Here is a 17070-nt window from a genome sequence, read left to right as displayed (position 1 = left end):
TTGTCGTGTTTCTTTAGAAATAAATAATGGACAAATGGAGTCTTTGGACGCCTCAGATGTAAAGTTATTCGCTGGCAAATTGACGCCAAAATGAATGGGAGTCAATGGAATGCTAACAGCAGGTGATGGTCTGCCACAATGGCGCCCCCCAAGGGAAGCTTCAGTTCCCTTGGGGGCCTGAAGCTTCAACTGTCATCAACTATCTGAAATTCCGATTCTCAAAAATGTGTCAGTGCAAGTGTTTGGTTGTTTAAAAACCAAAAGATCTTGATCTTGAAACAGTCAGTTTCTGACGGTTCTGACGTGAGATGGGCACCACCATGTTTCTATGCGCCGCAGATTAGTGAGTCCTGTCAGTCATCAGTTTCTCCCGAAATACATGTAAGAAAGTGTCCGGTGAATTGTGAGAAGAATAGAGTAAACTTTATAGTTACTTCCACTATGTTTGTCTGATATGAATAGCACACGTCAGCAAATTATATGTCAGTGTGCATCAGTGTGTAGCCTATTTTACAAACTCCAAATGTATTGTTTTACTAGTGCTTATGTGTATTTAAATGTCTGAAACCTAAAATAAACATTATGAGGTTGAAAACACTGCATAGTTGTGATAATATGACAGCGCTGAGCTCGTCCTTCTCTGGCTCAGCGCCAACCAACGTGTGAAAGCATAATTTGAATCTGGCAACGATGTCACGTCACTGAATATTCTAAACCCCATTTGCGGGACCGTACACTAAGGGGCACCGAAATAAAAATCCCATATATGGGGCCATACCACTTAAAAGGTTAAACATTTCATTTGTAAGTAACCATTAATACAAAAATGAAACTGAGGGGGCACAAATCAGATCTGAGGGGGCAATTCCCCCTGGTTGCGCCGTGCCTATATGGAGTTTTTTTTTTTTTTTTTTTTTGGTCTTTCCTGGAATGTAGAAACAAAACATACAACATACAACACAAACCCACTTATTATATCACACTGTTTATTGAAGCATAACAACAACAAAAAAGAAACAACAAAAAGCAAAAATCAATCATCATTTACGTGTTTAATACAAAAATACAAGCCATATGACAATACAGATTTTGAGATATCAGCTGTTCATATAATTCATTTAATAGTTTAGTTATAAAGGTAAATCTACTACACCTATAAAACCTGTGTCCTTCCCTCCAGAAAACATATTTTGCCATTTGAATATTTAAAGAAATATAAAAATGATCCTCGCAGAAGAAACAGTCATTTCCTTTCTGAGCTTTCTGAGCTCAACAGTGAACTATAGTAAAAATAGGTGACCAGTGCTGGCTAAATTAGTTGCAATGTGCAAATTTTAAAAAATTAGTTATTTTTCTCTATTAAATAAACTTAAAAATTATGTATGATTTGTTGGAATCAGACAGAAAAATGACTGAGCTACACATGTTTAATGGCGAAAGAATCAGCAAAGTAAATTTTGAGAGAAATCGAGTTAAAGTTTTCTGATGGTTCTAAAACAAAATCACCTATACTGTTAACCCTTTCTGTAAAAAAAAAAAGATCAAAACTACTGTTTTAATGGAAAATGGTATGATACTGTCAGAATTTAATTCTGACAGTATCATACCATTTTCCATTAAAACAGTAGGATACCGTAGAAAACAATACATTCTGGGTTATATTTGTTGTTTTAAGCCTATAGGAATATACTGTGAAATACAGCACTCAAAGTCGACACTCAGAGGCTGTTTTCCCAATCACACCCTATACCCTCATTCACTATTCCCTACATTAGTCACTAATATAGTCAACTTGAATGAAAAGAAGTGAGTGAATTCAGACACTGATGAACACCTGATAAGCAGAATCACTGAAGGACAGAGAAACAAGAACAGAAAAAAAGAGAAAAACTAGAGCTGCATTTGGGTCCTACTGTCGGTTTTCTCTGAAACATCACACCTTACATTTACTGTATATTCTAATATGGATAAAATTTATATTATCTGAAGACTTGAATGATGCAAAGCTACTGACATGCCTATTCAGGCAAAAAGCCAACAGCTCAGTTCAAAGCACAATACATTACCAATTATAGTTGTCTCTGGTGTGATAGTTGTAATAGCCAAATGAAGTCTCAAGACATCTGAAAATTAATTATATAAATTAACAAATGACACAATGAAATAATAGTCAAAACTGACCAAAAGAAAGAAGACCAGCTGAAATCTGAAGACCAAACTATTTCTTTTTTTTTATTACTTTCATTTTTATTGAAGTTTTCTGACAACAACAACAACAACAACAAAAAAGGACAAGAAAAAAGAGAAACATACATTAAACAAAATCAAAGGAGGCCAAGGAGGAGTTACCTAGTACAATTGAAACAAAAATAAGTCTAGTTGTAAACATCGGAATCACTGATCAGAAACCTTATATTTACAAGAGTTCTACCACCTTTTACGCAAGTTTACCAGAAGCCCAATCCGTAGAATCTCACAAAGTTAACACCCAGTATACAGTATTGTATTGGGCAGAAAAGTTATGCAGTTTCCAGGGTCAGAAAATGGGTCCACTTTCTCCATTTTTCTTTAAATGATGATTCTCTTAACCTTATAGTGTAGGTTAATTTTTCCATTATAAAAATGCTTTGAATTAAACTTGTCCATTGCTGTAGATCTGGGATGTTCGATTTGAGCCAAAGTCTAGTGATAGCCTTTCGGGCCGCGGATAATAAAATTTTGGATAAATACTGGTCCTCCTTCCGCACACTTTCTTTGATGTTTCCGAGAAACATAACTTTACATTCCTTTGGGATATTGTACCCCAGCACCTTCTGTAAAGTATTGTTAACGATAGTCCAAAATGGTTGAATTTTCGGACATGTCCAGAAGATATGAGCGTGGTTTGCGTCTGTACTACCACAGTCCCTCCAACAGTCTTGAGGTATCCCAAGTTGTTTGCCCTTCAGATAAGGAGTGATAAAAAACCTCATAAAACACTTCCAATTAAATTCTCTCCACTGTTGGGAATTGGTGGAGGTCTGGAGTAGACAACATGTTTAATACCATTCCTCCTCCATGAGGACAACCTTTAGTTCACATTCCCATTTTGCTTTTACATAGAATGTAGTGTTTTTCAAGTTCTCCATCAGACTACGATATAGTTTAGACACAATCTTCTTAGTCTTTTGTTGATAAGCACCACACATTATTTCAATAAGAGGGTTTACCATGTCAGAAGAAAACACCCTTTAATTTCTTTGCGGTAGTAATCTCTCAGCTGTAAGTATCTGAATAGATCCTGGTTATTTAGATTAAAACTATCCTTTAGCTCCTGAAACAGGGTTTATGCAGGAATCATAGAGATGAATTTACTACCTTTTACTAACTTTTTTTACTACCTCCAGAATATTTTTTACTACCAACACGACATCAAGCAGCAGCCCTTTTTTGGGGGGTGTGGGAGGGGTATGCAAAGCACCACTTACTATTTACTATAAGGTATAAGTGACACTGTCACACACATCATACATATTAGGTACACTAATGTTTAATTGTGATCATTACAAAAAAAAACATAATTGACAATGACAATATTAGTGTCGAGTTGAGTTTCAGTTGTCCATATCTTAACCCTAGCCCTCGAGTTATCCTAACCATAACGTTAGCCCTTAGCCCTAATAAGGTGAAGAAAAACCTTGGCACTTCTTAAAAACAAATGACACTTAACAATAAACATTAAAAAACACACTTACCCACAAACACACATTCTCACACACGCAGACTTAAGCAGTGAAATTACTATCCCAAAACAGCAATTTATTTCATCACATCTCTAAATGTGCTTCAAATATTGCACTGGTTTGCTGCTGAGATGGTGCGACGACAGCTAACCTTAAGTTGGCATGATTTGCCGTGATCGGTGTAGTGCTGCTAGCATCGCAAAACAACAAAATAGGGAGCTGCTCCCCCCTCACCCTCACCCGTTAAATATTTTCAATTAGGGATGCACCGATACCACTTTTTGCAGAACGAGACCGATACCAATACTTTCATTTGTGGTACTCGCCGATACTACCTTTCAAGGGCCTTAATTTTGGTAGATTCTTTTTACTACCTTTTACTACCGCGCGGAAACCCTGTAACTCTTCATCTTGTTGTTTTTGATAGCTATGCAGAAAGCTGTCAGGCCCTTACTCATCCAATTTTTGAAAGTACTGTCATAACTAGCTGGCTTAAATCTGTTATCCAGTGCGATCCATCTTAGTATTTTTTTTATCATTTTTAAGTTTCAATTGCTTAATCAGAGAGAACCATATCCCAAGGGAAAATGAAACTATAGGATTCAGACCCTTGCTTAGAGTGTCATGTAGGCCTTCCTCTCCCAACAGGGTTTGAACATTGTAATCTGGTACACAAGTCTCAATATCTTTCCATCGTGCAATATAAGAGTTATCACACCAAAGGCACAAAGGTCGTAATTGTGCAGCTTGAAAGTACAGTTTTAAGTTTGGCAAAGCCATTCCTCCTTTCTCTTTTGGCAGATGCAAAGTAGAGAGACGTATTCTGGGGCGATTTCCTCCCCATATGAACTTTGACACCATTTTGTCCCATTGTGCAAATTGTTGAAGTAGTATTTCCACTGGTAGCAACTGGAACAGATACAGGAGCCTTGGCAGAATATTAATTTTTATTACATTTATTCTGTTACTAAAATCTAGCGGGTAGGTCGACCACCTCTCCAAACCTTTTTTTATGTTATCACTTATTTTTTTTTATTTTTTTTTTATGATTACACCTAAATATTTCAGTGTTTTTGTTTTCCAATTTACATTTAATTTATTTTTAATTTCTTCTCCTGGAGAGTAATTAAAGTGAATAATTTGAGTTTTTGTGATATTTAGTTTATAACCAGAGCAAACATGAAACTGTTCAATTACCTCCAAAAGTTTAGGGAGAGAGGTGTCCAAGTCCTTCAAGTATAGGATAACGTCGTCAGCAAATAGTCCTATTTTGTACTCCATTTGTCCCATAATGATACCCTTTAACCCCTCCTCTTGTCTAATGGACTGTGCTAATGGTTCAATATACAGAGCAAAGAGGATGGGGCTTAAACAACAACCTTGCCTCGTTTCTCTGCCCAAATAGAAACGATCTATTAGAGACCCATTCACTTTGATTCTGGCGGTAGGCTGATGGTAAATTGCCCTAATAATTTTTATTGAATCTTGATTAAATCCAAATCTTTCCAGGGTCTGGTACAGGAATTCCCACCCCACCCTATCGAATGCCTTTTCCGCATCCAGGCTTATAAGGGCTGCACTTGCTTTATCTCTGTTGATTTTTCCGAGTATGTGTAGAGTTCTTCTAATATTATCCTGTGTTTGTCTACCTGGAATGAACCCGCTTTGGTCCTCGTCAATCAAATCTGTAACAAATGATTGCAGTCTTTTAGCAATAATTGAAGTATACAATTTATAGTCCACGTTCAAAATGGAAATGGGTCTGTAATTAACACAATCATCTCTATCTTTCCCCTCCTTGGGAATCAAAGACACAATGGCTTCTTGCCAAGATGGTGGTATGCGACCTTCCTTTATCGTCCAGTTGAAAGATCTTAATATAATTGGGTTCAGTTTGTCACGAAATTTTCTGTACCACTCCGCAGGAAACCCATCACCACCCGGAGTTTTATTCGTCTTCATTTTTCCCAGCGTCTTATTTAATTCTTCTAGTGAAATCTCATTGGTGATCGTTTTGTTCTGTATCTTCCCAATGCTAGGTAAATATAATGAATACAGGAAATCCCTTATGTACCGCTTGTTCACGGTCTCTTCTTGTGAATAGAGTTTTTGATAGTATTCTCTAAAAACCTTTTCAATCTCCTCAGGCTTAGTTTCAATTTTCTGTGATATTGGGTTTTTAATTTTGTGAATTGCAGTATCCGTTTGTTGTTTCCGCAATCTACGAGCAAGTAACTTTGCTGACTTGGGACCAAGTTCATAATAACTTTGCTTGACGTATCTTGCCTTTTTCTCTACTTCTTGATTAAGTAATTCTTCTATTAGTGTTTTTACTTCAGTTATCTGTTTTTGTGTATTTAATTCCCTTTTACGCTTAAATTTATTTTCTAACTCTTTCAAAGTATTCATCAATTTTTCATACTTCTCCTTTCTAACTCTGTTAAGTTGTGCAGTTATAGCTATTAGCTTTCCCCGTAGCACAGCCTTCAATGCATCCCAGAGAATTAAAGGATCAACTTCCCCATTATCATTTTCCTTAAGAAACGTATCAATTTCTTGCTTAATATCATTCACAATTTTTTCGTTGTTGAGAATACCCACATTGAGCCTCCACACAGAGTTTTTCGGTGTGAAGTCTATTTGGATAGTTAAGAAAATTGCATTATGATCTGAGATATCAGCGACTCCAATTTTACAGTCCAACACTCTGTAACACGCTTCCTTTTGCATTAGAAAATAATCAATTCGCGTATGTACGGAGTGCGGGACAGAGTAATGGGTATAGTCTCTTTGTGTAGGGTGTAATAGCCTCCATATATCTACAAGTCCAGTTTCTTTAAGAGTAGTGTTTAAAAAAAATTCAAATGCTTTTTTATTTCTGCTTTGACTAGTTGTGTCCAGATTATAATTCAGTATTACATTGAGATCCCCACCACAAATACAAATTCCCTCCGATTCTAGAGAGATCACATCAAATAAGTCTTTAAAAAAGGATCTATCACTATTTGGAGGCGCATATATACAAACTAAAGTCAATATGCTGTTTTCAGCTTTCCCCTTCACTATAACATAGCGCCCCTCTTTGTCTTTTATTTCTTTATATATGTCAAATTTCAAAGACTTCGAGATGAGGATGGCTACACCTCTTTTGTGACTATGAACACAAGAGCTGTGAAAGATTTCCTTGTATCCAAATTTTTTTAGTTTCTCATGCTCTTGTGGTGACAAATGGGTTTCCTGCAGAAAGAAAACGTGCTTGTTTTCTTTCTTTATTTTTGTCATTACCCTTGCTCTTTTGATTGCATTCCCAAGACCATTTACATTCAGTGACATTATTTCAAGTTTTTGTATCATCAGATAATAATAAAATAAAATGTAACTCTTCCTCCTCCCAGTGCCTCCAAAACAAAAAACAACAAAAATGAACAAATGAACACACAAAAGTATTTAACCTGAACACATTGACTTCCAAAATGAGGTATTGAAAATACACTCTGGGTTATAATCCCAACGTCAAATGAGGGGGTAAAGCCTCGCACGAAGCGAGGGCCCCCTCCCAAAACTAGTGATAACGCAAAATAAGTTTCACTCATTCCAGCTCAAACTTGACATCCTCAAAGTAGGGTAAATATATTCATCAAGCCTACGATAGAATCAACTTTGTCACCTACAACCGTAGGTCTAATCAGCACATGCTTTATGTGTGGGTTGTTACCCCCAAAATAAACAATCGAAAAGTACCCGTTGGGCATGCCGAAATTAAGTTAGGACGGGGAACGTTGAAACTCCTGTAGTCGATCGCGTACGCGTTTGATAGCTCCCTTATCTCTGTGGCGAGGGACGCGTTGCCATGGTGATGCGCTCTCCAGCTGATCCAGCAGGACAGCCGTGTCGAGACCTCCGCGATCCTGGGGTTCTTCCACCTCAATTCCCTGATTTCTCATCTCACGTGCAGCCTCCGTCGGGGTGTGGTACAACCGTGGGCCCGTGTCCCAATGGATTCGAAGTTTGGTGAAAGGTGATTGAAATCGGATGCCTTTGGCCTTTAGCGCACTCTTTATATGTTTATAAACTCGGCGCTGTTGCACCACAGCCGTGGTATAGTCATGGTCAAAAGCTACGGGCTTGTCTCGTTTGAGCATCTTCTTCTGCCACGCATTTTTCAGTACAGTCTCCTTGGTCTTAAATTCAAGAAAGTTCACTATAATGGATCGTGGTGGGGGGGGGGGGGGGGGGGGGGGGGGCATCCGCGATGAGCTCGTTGTATTTGCGGGTCCGTACCCTCGTTGATCAACTTTTCATTTCGAAGTAGGTTTTCAACGAAGGTTATTGTGGAGCTGCCCTCTTCCCCTTCGCGGACACCGTAAATTCTCAGATTATTCCTTCTCCCCCTTGATTCCAGATGGTTAATCTTGTCCATCATCTTCTTTTGCTCCTTTAGTGATTGTCTGAGCGCGTCATTAGCTGCCGATGACCAAGTCTCAAGCCCTCCTATGCGACTCTGGGCTTCTTCGAGTTTTCACTCTGTTCCTGTACCGCTAGCTTTGTCACGGTTAGTTGTTGGTTGATGTCTTGTTTAAGAGTATTCATCTCTTGTTTTATGTCCGCTTTGAATGCATCCAGATCCGATTTCAACTCCGCCCGTAGGCCACTTATCTGTTTGCTAATAGTTAGCATAGTTTCGTGTAGGGTCTGCGTTGTCGTCTCGCCGTCGCCATCTTCTTCATCGGTGTTCGCATGTGCTTCGTCTTGTTCGAGATTTTGCTGTTCTTTATCTCCTTGTATTCTCCTAGACCCTTTCCTTCCTCCCCCTGGCATATTTTCAAACAAAATAGTCTATTTCAGAAGCAGTTCACTTGAATTTCAGGGGAAAATACAATCCAACTTTGAGGAGCTCAAAGACTAATCCGCCATATTGGTCAGACTTCCGCCGGAAGTCCGACCAAACTATTTCAGATGCTTTAACAAACATGTAACTCAAACAACATAATGCATGTCAGCTTTCTCTCCTTCTGTGTCAGCATACAGAAATGAAGTGTAACCGGTCAGTGTGAAGCCACAAAAGCAAAAACACTATTTAAGTATGCTATTATTTAAATATACAACATAACACTATATAAACTAGTTTATACTTACACAGCATAACAGAGGTGATAGTCAGTGCTCGTATATAACCTGTGATGAAATATGAAGAAAAACAAACAAACAATGTATTGGATTGTACTGCAATTTTGAGTTTGAGAAAACTCATCATATATTTGTTCATAAAAGATTTTTGGTCAGCATGAAGTAGTATTTACATGTCTTAATAATGACAAGAAAAATCACCTTTATGAATGGAGGAAGCCATTGACAAATTTGGCAGTCCAGTGAATTTCTCTTTATCCTAAAGCCACAATCAGAGGACGAGTTTCCTTTACAGTTCAGAAGAAACAAACAAATGAGCTTTGACATTGATGCATGCCTTTTGTTTGTTTTCCTTTCTTTTTCAAACACTTATGGAAAATTCCACTGAATTTATGAATTTACATGTTGAAAGAGGTATAAGTGAGGACAGTTTTAAACATTTATAGATTAAAAAGAATGAAACCTATTGAGGATTTTAAAGTTAATGAGATAATTAAGTGATTAATTGAGTGATGATTGAGCATTAGTGATGAACACCTGCTGTTAACAAGCAGTATCAATGAAGAAAAGAGAAACAAGGCAAGGCAAGGCACGTTTATTTATATAGCACATGTCATACACAATGGCAATTCAAAGTGCTTTACATAGAATACATTAAAATAATCAAAAGAAATAAGAATAATTAAAACAGTTTGGAATAAAAAATAAAATACAGTGCACACAGTCGGACGAACAGTGCTCATTCAGTAAATGCACAGCTAAACAGATGTGTTTTGAGTCTGGATTTCAATATGACTACTGTAGGAGCACATCTGATCTGCACATCTGATCTCCTGATCTGTCTGACCCCAGTGCAACTCAAGGATGTGCTGATCACCTTTCTGATATTATTGATTTTCTCAGAGAAGAAAGAAGCAAACTCACTGCACTTGCTGTCTGAGAGCATTTCTTTGGGAATGTGACTTGGGGGGTTTGTCAGTCTCTCTACAGAAGTAAAAAGAGTTGTTTAAGTGTTGTTTAAGTTTCTGTTTATAATATTCGAGAAGAAACTCTGTCTAGCTCTGCCTAGTTCCATATCGAAAGCATGGATGCTGTCTTTGTAGATGTTATAATGGACTACAGGGGCGGAGTGGGACCCAAAAATCTACCGGGAAATTTCATAGACCACCGGCCCTCGTCGCCGGCAGGGCCGGATTAAGAGTTCAGAGGCCCCTGGGCACAATGTCTTGTAGGCCCCCTCTTATGCAGGCCAAATGTATATTTTGTCCAAGGACATTTTAATATGGCATTTACAGTTTTACTGACTTAAAAGGAACTTTGTTGTACTATGCTGGAGTAAAGTTCATAAATGGTTGTTCTTTCACATAGGATTTAGTAAAACTATGTTGGGTGGACCTCTGTACCTCTAGGGGGGTTCGGGGGCATGCTCCCCCGCAAGAAAATTGTGTACATTTTAAGGTTAAATGCATCAATCTGATGCTCTTTGAGAGCTCAAAATTAAGAGCTTCAACCCATGAACTGCTCATTGAACAAAGAAAAAGCATTGATTTGTACCAGGACATTAAAGAGGGCTCAAACATCTTTGTAGTTATGAGAGTCTCAGTCTACATTACATTATCACTGGTGTTTTAGGATGCCAAACAATTATTATAATAATGTAATAATGATTTATATAATTATTCATATGATGTAAAATCCATATAGCCTATAAATGTACTGTATAAATGAAAATGAATATTTCAAAAGTATATTTTAGCCTACATTACACTAGTATAGGAAAATTAAAATACTTTTGTCCTAATTGCTTCAATAGGCTTTATGCACAGCTTCACTACTTCCTGAACTTCAGCCAGCCCTTTGTTTCCTGTCTGTCATTATTGGACAAACTGATTAATCCAGGTGTGCCTGATTATTGTTACTGAGGCCAGGCACACCTGGATTAATCAGTTTGTCCAATAATGACAGACAGGAAACGATTTGGGAAAAGGGAGAAGAGAGAGTTCGGCAAAAGGCGGATTCGAACTCGGGTTGAACGCGTCAAAAGCTACTTTCCAGCACTTCACGCCCTACGACCTACGCCACTGTAGCTATTTTATGATGGGCGTCTTTTTGCTAAAAAGACAGGCACTTAGTGCAAATATACGCTCCGTTATCGAAAATGTAAAAAAAACTTCCCCCCTATATTCAAAAATAAATAGCCTATATTCAATCACATGTTATCAGCTTCAAAAGCCAGCAAGAGGAATCTGTGAACACTCAAATAAACTCAAACACACTTAAACAGGACAAACTTGACCTTTGTATTGATGATGCAGAAACAGCAGAAAGTGCCTGAATCTGATGTTTCTGTTCCTCTCTGATCACTTCAGTCTGATAAACAGATACACAAGAATGGAATATGAAATAAAAACAAAAATACAGTTTACTATATTACTAATGGTTATTGATCATTTTATTCAAAGGGAAAGTAATACAGCTCAAAAGCAGTTTCTCAATATCAGAATAATAGTCACGAACACATCAGAGAAGTTTGGTGTCCCAGATCACCATCATTCACATCGTGAGAAACAGGATGTTTTGAGTTTATTATAGCAATGAGAAAATAATGACAACTCTACATTTTGTAACAAATTCACATGACGATTGCCAATTTAAAAAAAAAAAAAAACAACAACAGAAACCTCAATCAGAAATAATACATTCACAATAAGAATGATTCACTAAAATAATAGAAGCAAAAGCACAACAAGACTGGATGAAACTTATTTCTCACAAATACATTTCCTCTTATCAGAGCATGGCACATCATTCCAGTTGTTCACAGGGCCTCTTTCAGGATCCAGTTCAATACAGTCCTCATTTGTACCTAGAAAGTTATTCGGCTCACCTCTGCGCCAAAACCTGAATAAAGTGTCAGTTTTTCAGTTATTCAGTACTACAGATGTTGAATGAAACTTTTTATCCATTCAGCTTCACAAGCTATTCATCATAAAACAGCCAACAATATTCACAGCACCAGCCCAGCTAACAGGGAACGATCTTATAACTTTGGCTAATGTATTGGCAAAGTTCTCTTAAAGTTATTAACAAACATTCTTCCAGTAACATTAATAGAGTGCTTCTTCAACAAATACCTTGCTGAAAGAAAAACAAAGGAATGTCAAGGTCAAGAGGCCGACTAAAGTTATATTCAGTTCTAAGAACTGTGGCTGAAGTGAGTTGTAGTTGTTTTCTGTTCTTGTTTTGCTTTCCTTCGGTGATTCTGCTTGTTTACAGCAGATGTTAAAATGTTTGAAATAATTTTTCAGGAACATCATACTAACCTTTAAATGAAGTTCTATTAACATTTAGGAAACTGGACGTTTTTATGTTCTTGGAATGTTACAAATCAACGTTCCTAGAATGCTAATTTGTTAATACAAATTAAGTTGAAAGAATGTTTTAGGAACGTCATAACCTTAAAAAAACGTACCTCTAACATCCAGAAAACTGGACATTTTATCGTTTCCATAAACAAAACAGAATTGAATGAGAATTTAAAGGATTTGACAAATGCATCCGAAGTGTTTCTCTGTGAGTGTTTTATCACTTACCCTTGTTTCAGTGGTGAATAATCCACCCATTTCATGATCCCTTCAGTCTCAGAGTCTGACAAACCTATCCACACTCTCGTCTTGATAAATGAAGTTATGAACCTCTGTGTGAATAAAAACAGGAGTAAGTGTGATTCTTCTCATTAACTAACAGACGCTCACACAATCTCACCTGCTTCTCTTCAGTGTTGATAATGATCAGATCAGCTCCTCGATCTCTACAGAACTTCCTGCTCTCAGACCAGCTCATCAGCTCATTGGATATGAAAAACGTGTCATTTCCTTTAAATAAACAGGAAAAAGATTGCTCATTATTTGTGTTGTAAAGTGCAAATATACATATAAATCCATTTGTACAAACCTTGTGTAGATAACCTCCTTAGTTCAGTCTCTAACTCCAGTTTCTTCTGACTCAAAGAGTCAAAACTTCTCTGTAACTGACTTTTCTCAGCACTAAGATCATTGACTCTGGTCTCCAGCTCCAGTTTCATCCGACTCAAAGAGTTGAAGTTGTTCTTCAGTTGGTCTTTCTCAGTCATTAGATCAGTGTTATTGTCCTGTAAGCTGTTGATAGTCTGATTGAACTCTTCAACTGTGTTCTTATAACTCTTTAACATGTCTCTCTCTGCTGTGATGGTGATGTACAGTGTGATGAAGACCAGCAGAAGAACACACATGAGCCCGAGACACACTGTCATCAACACCAAACACCTCCTTCCTCCTGACAAACAGAGACAAAACACACACATATCAGTGTATACCTTTCATATTGTTTTAAAAATATGTTTCAAATCAACATTTGTTAGTAATGGAGCATTGTTTTTAAACAAACGGTAAGGATTTTTAATGTTCATTTATGATGACAAACATCTGGAATTCCCATACGGTAAAATATGGAACATTGCATATAAAATCAGAAACAATGATAGTTTTTTTTGTGATTGAAATTTTACATCTCATTTCTTATCCGCTCAAACATTAGTGACACCGTCTCTGCGTCAAACGAAACGTTCTGCTTACTTTGCTTTCGCTCTTTTTCTTCATCATTGCTGCGACTCAGTGTTGGAGGTCTCGATCTGTTATTAATATTTCTGCTTACATAAAAGGTCCCTGATTCCATTATTAGCTCAAACTTACAGTACAGTATGTGTTCACAGATGAGGTGTGGTCTTTAAGATGTGTGCCATGTTTTTAAATAGTACCAACACAGGAAGTGGTTTTTATTAGTTCAGACACGGATACATCTAGATTTCATTCTCACTCTAAATCTCTCTATATGCTTATACTACTGTATGATTGAACATATATGACATATTCAACCTCATATAGTCAAAGCATTGTGGAGTTTTCCCTGTGATCAAGTTAGCATCTACAACATCCAACAAGAGGAATCTGTGATCACCAAAACTGACTCATATTCACTTATTAAACAAGCTGAACTGGACATGGGTGTTGATGACCATAAACTGGAAGTGATTTACATTGATGACATGTTCAGGGACAGAGAGGATGATGGGAAATAGAGATTGTGGGATGAGTACTTTCTGTTATTAGACACAAGTGACTGACAACAGGAAATTCACATTTTCCTTTTCTCAGTAGATGTCACCGTTCTGCCATTTTCACTATGATGGTATATATAAATAAATGAATGAAATAAGTGAATAAATAACCCATTACCTTTGAGTTTATCTTCTAAGTTGACCTGACAATCAGGGTATCTTCCGTCCATTCCAAATCCGTTTTCAATTTAAAAAACAGAAAACGAAAAAACGAATCGTTTTTTAATTTATAATTTTATTGCCTTTGTTTAATATTTACTTAAAGTTATATTTTTCTATTCTGCCAGACACATAATCTACTCTAAATAATGGATTTTAAAATATTGGCCTAAAAATTGAATATGACATTTTGATTTTTTAACTAAGCTGTGACCCGGAAGGTCACATGCCGGGACAAATGGAAACGGAAGAGTGCGGATGCCGAATTCAGTCGCGAAACTTCCTTCAAGCAAGCCATGGATACATACACGCTTTTCAAGGGTCCTAAGAGGGTAACTTTAAAGGACGAAGACATGACAACTGATAAGATTGGCCCTATATTTCAGGTAATGATTTAGATATATATTTTTTTTAAACAATAAAACGTATCGCCTATATATATATATATATATCATATGCCACTGCAGTGATGGGCAAACTCGCCTTATCCAGGCCAATGTCCTGCAAAGTTCAGCTCCATCCCTAATCAAGCACACCGTTGCCAGTTAATCTCTGTCTTAATGAATACTGGAATGCTACTGGTAGGCGAGTTTTATCACGGTTGGGTCTAAACTGCAGTGAGGCACAGCCTGCAGGGCCGAATTTGCCCATTATTAGAAAATGTTACAATTAAGCAAAACTATATAATCTTATAGACAACTATCAATTTTAATTAAAGGTGTGTAGTTCCAGTGTTTACATCACAGATGATAGCAACATCGCTATCTTCGCTGGAGCGAGTGGATTTTTTAGTAGTGTCGATCTTGTTGCAAGAGGACACTACGAAGTTCACGGAGATTCTGCCGAGGTGCAACACCGGACTCAAGTGTTCGACCCATTGCTGGATCTGGGTCTGTGCGCTTTGCATTTCAACGACCCAGTGCGGCCGCAGGCATCTTTGTCTACGCCGCGGGCCAGTATGTCAAAACCTTTTCAACGGTGAGTTCAACAAACGTTTTGCCCATGGGAACAATATTATTATATGACAGTTTTGGTTGATACTCTTGAGTTTTAACGAAAAATTGAAGACCTTAGCAAATGGCATATGTTATCAGTTCACTGTCAGTTCTCTAATAATAGCAAGGTTTTTTTTTAACAACTTGTATGTCTGCCTGAATTATTGAAGCCAGAAATATACTGTGACTACACTGTATGTTGGTATTGCATTCTCCCTAGGTCTAGGCTATAAGAAGATGGGGTGGTCTTTGGATATTTAACTAAACATATTTTCATTTCAAGGAATGTTTTTCTTGCTGATCTGGTTGGTGGAAAATGGACACCCCAGAAGACTGTGGCGATCCGTTTTCATGAACATGAGGCATCAGTTCCTGGTATCTTGGCAAAAGTCCAAGATGCTATTGGATCAGAAGATGGTATGATACTGACTGATGGCCAGGGGAATGAAATTCTCGAAACAGAGGGAACAAAAGGTAACTGCAAAAGATGAGATTGACTACAAGCTGTTTTAAAAAAATCTAAGAAGAACACAATGAAAACACCAGTAAGGTCAGAGAAATGTAATACCAGTTGATAAAAAAAAAGTTCTATACACCTAAACAATATAAATATGATTTTAAAAATGTGTGAAATTAAGGGTTTAATTCACATAAAAATATGATACACATTAAAATGACCTGCATCTTTCTGACCCTCAAAAAGTTCAAGAAAAATGATCAGGTTCCGAATGACGAAGCCTTGATACAGTAGAGGGCAAAAAAGCACATTGAAAGCAGCTTGTTTTGGTGTCTGCATTTTAGTAGTGTTGTTTTCATATTATAAAATGTTCACTTGTTCAATCTTGACATAATTAATCTTTTAAAATACAAATGATTTCCCCAGGGTCAGCTTACTGGAAACACAATTCCAGGAAGGTTTTTGCTGTGCCTGAACAACAGTTCTTGGATATGAGATCCAAAAGGAGATGATTAAGGTAAAATAGCGGATATTTGGAGCATGTTAGTTACTAACATGTAACCGACTTAAATATTTGAAAAACATGGTGTGCTTATTGTAACTTCTTTCCTCAGCCAACGGGATGATGACAGCCAGCTACCAGAGGTCTTAGAAAGAATTGGCATCCCAAGAACTGCCAGAGGTTGCACAGGCCATCAGATGCTTATCTGAGCTGACGTTGGCACGCAGACGTTTTATTACATTCACGGACGAAGAATGTGCAGCTGTTAAAAATGCATTTGCTTGCATAATTTGCAAAGGATTGTTAACAAGATAATTTAGTCTCTATAAGATTTGTTGATAGCCAGGATAGTATTTTGTGAATTAAACTGTAATTCTTATCTCTTCTCTCTGGATTAAGATCCCAGATATATTATGCAAAAACTAACAAGTAATGTTCTTTATTTAAAATTTCTAGGGCCTATGAATGATCCTGTTTTTGCAGTTTGCTGTCAGAGTCTCATTCCATGCAATGGCAGCGAAATGCCAACACCTGTGTGAAATGCAGAGGAGACAACTCAAGGGGAAACAACTACAGGAATCACAGGAATTGGAATTGAGTCACAGGAATTGGTGGTGCATTGTCTGCTTTTGGTGATCTTATCAAAGATTAAATACAGTGGGGAAAAAAGTTGTATACCAGTTACAAGTGTCACACGTTAAGAAGTTTCATAATATGGCACTATACAGCAGCTCTTTATTAGTTACTGGTGTTTGTTACACGTTAAGAGTAAATATACTCTTGAATATACAGTATTAAAAAAGTTATTACTGTTCAGTTATTGACTTAAAAGTGAGAAGCACTACAGGCAGCACTTTTTCTGCTTTAATCAGAGTAATTAAATACATTGTATATAATGTAAGTTATATACCATATATCACTGTTTAAGTGTCAAGTTCAACTTTTGAAGTAAA

At 37.2% G+C, this 17070-nt stretch overlaps 1 protein-coding gene across 1 annotated transcript; it reads right to left on the bottom strand.

Annotated features, from left to right (window-relative positions):
- Positions 1-11105: 11105 nt before the first annotated feature.
- On the bottom strand, positions 11106-13180 carry LOC130070708 (CD209 antigen-like). Its single transcript, XM_056235195.1, has 3 exons — positions 12804-13180; positions 12615-12724; positions 11106-11219 (listed from the first exon to the last, which is right to left on the bottom strand). Exons 1-3 carry the CDS (start codon positions 13138-13140, stop codon positions 11106-11108), a joined length of 561 nt encoding a protein of 186 aa, XP_056091170.1. The 5' UTR covers positions 13141-13180.
- Between the last annotated feature and the right edge of the window lie 3890 nt (positions 13181-17070).

Source organism: Rhinichthys klamathensis, unplaced genomic scaffold (genome assembly GCF_029890125.1).
Source record: "Rhinichthys klamathensis goyatoka isolate OS25496 unplaced genomic scaffold, OSU_Roscu_1.1 h1tg000414l_1, whole genome shotgun sequence".
Classification (NCBI taxonomy): Eukaryota; Metazoa; Chordata; class Actinopteri; order Cypriniformes; family Leuciscidae; genus Rhinichthys; species Rhinichthys klamathensis.
The sequence above is the reverse complement of the archived record's forward strand: the minus strand, read 5'-3'. Positions and strand labels throughout refer to the sequence as shown.

Coding starts and splice junctions, on each gene's coding strand:
- LOC130070708 (XM_056235195.1), bottom strand. CDS start 13,140: ATGACAGTGTGTCTCGGGCTCATGTGTGTTCTTCTGCTGGTCTTCATC. Junction 12,725..12,803: donor AAGGAGGTTATCTACACAAG/GTTTGTACAAAT, acceptor GTTTATTTAAAG/GAAATGACACGTTTTTCATA. Junction 11,220..12,614: donor TCAACACTGAAGAGAAGCAG/GTGAGATTGTGT, acceptor TCTGTTTATCAG/ACTGAAGTGATCAGAGAGGA.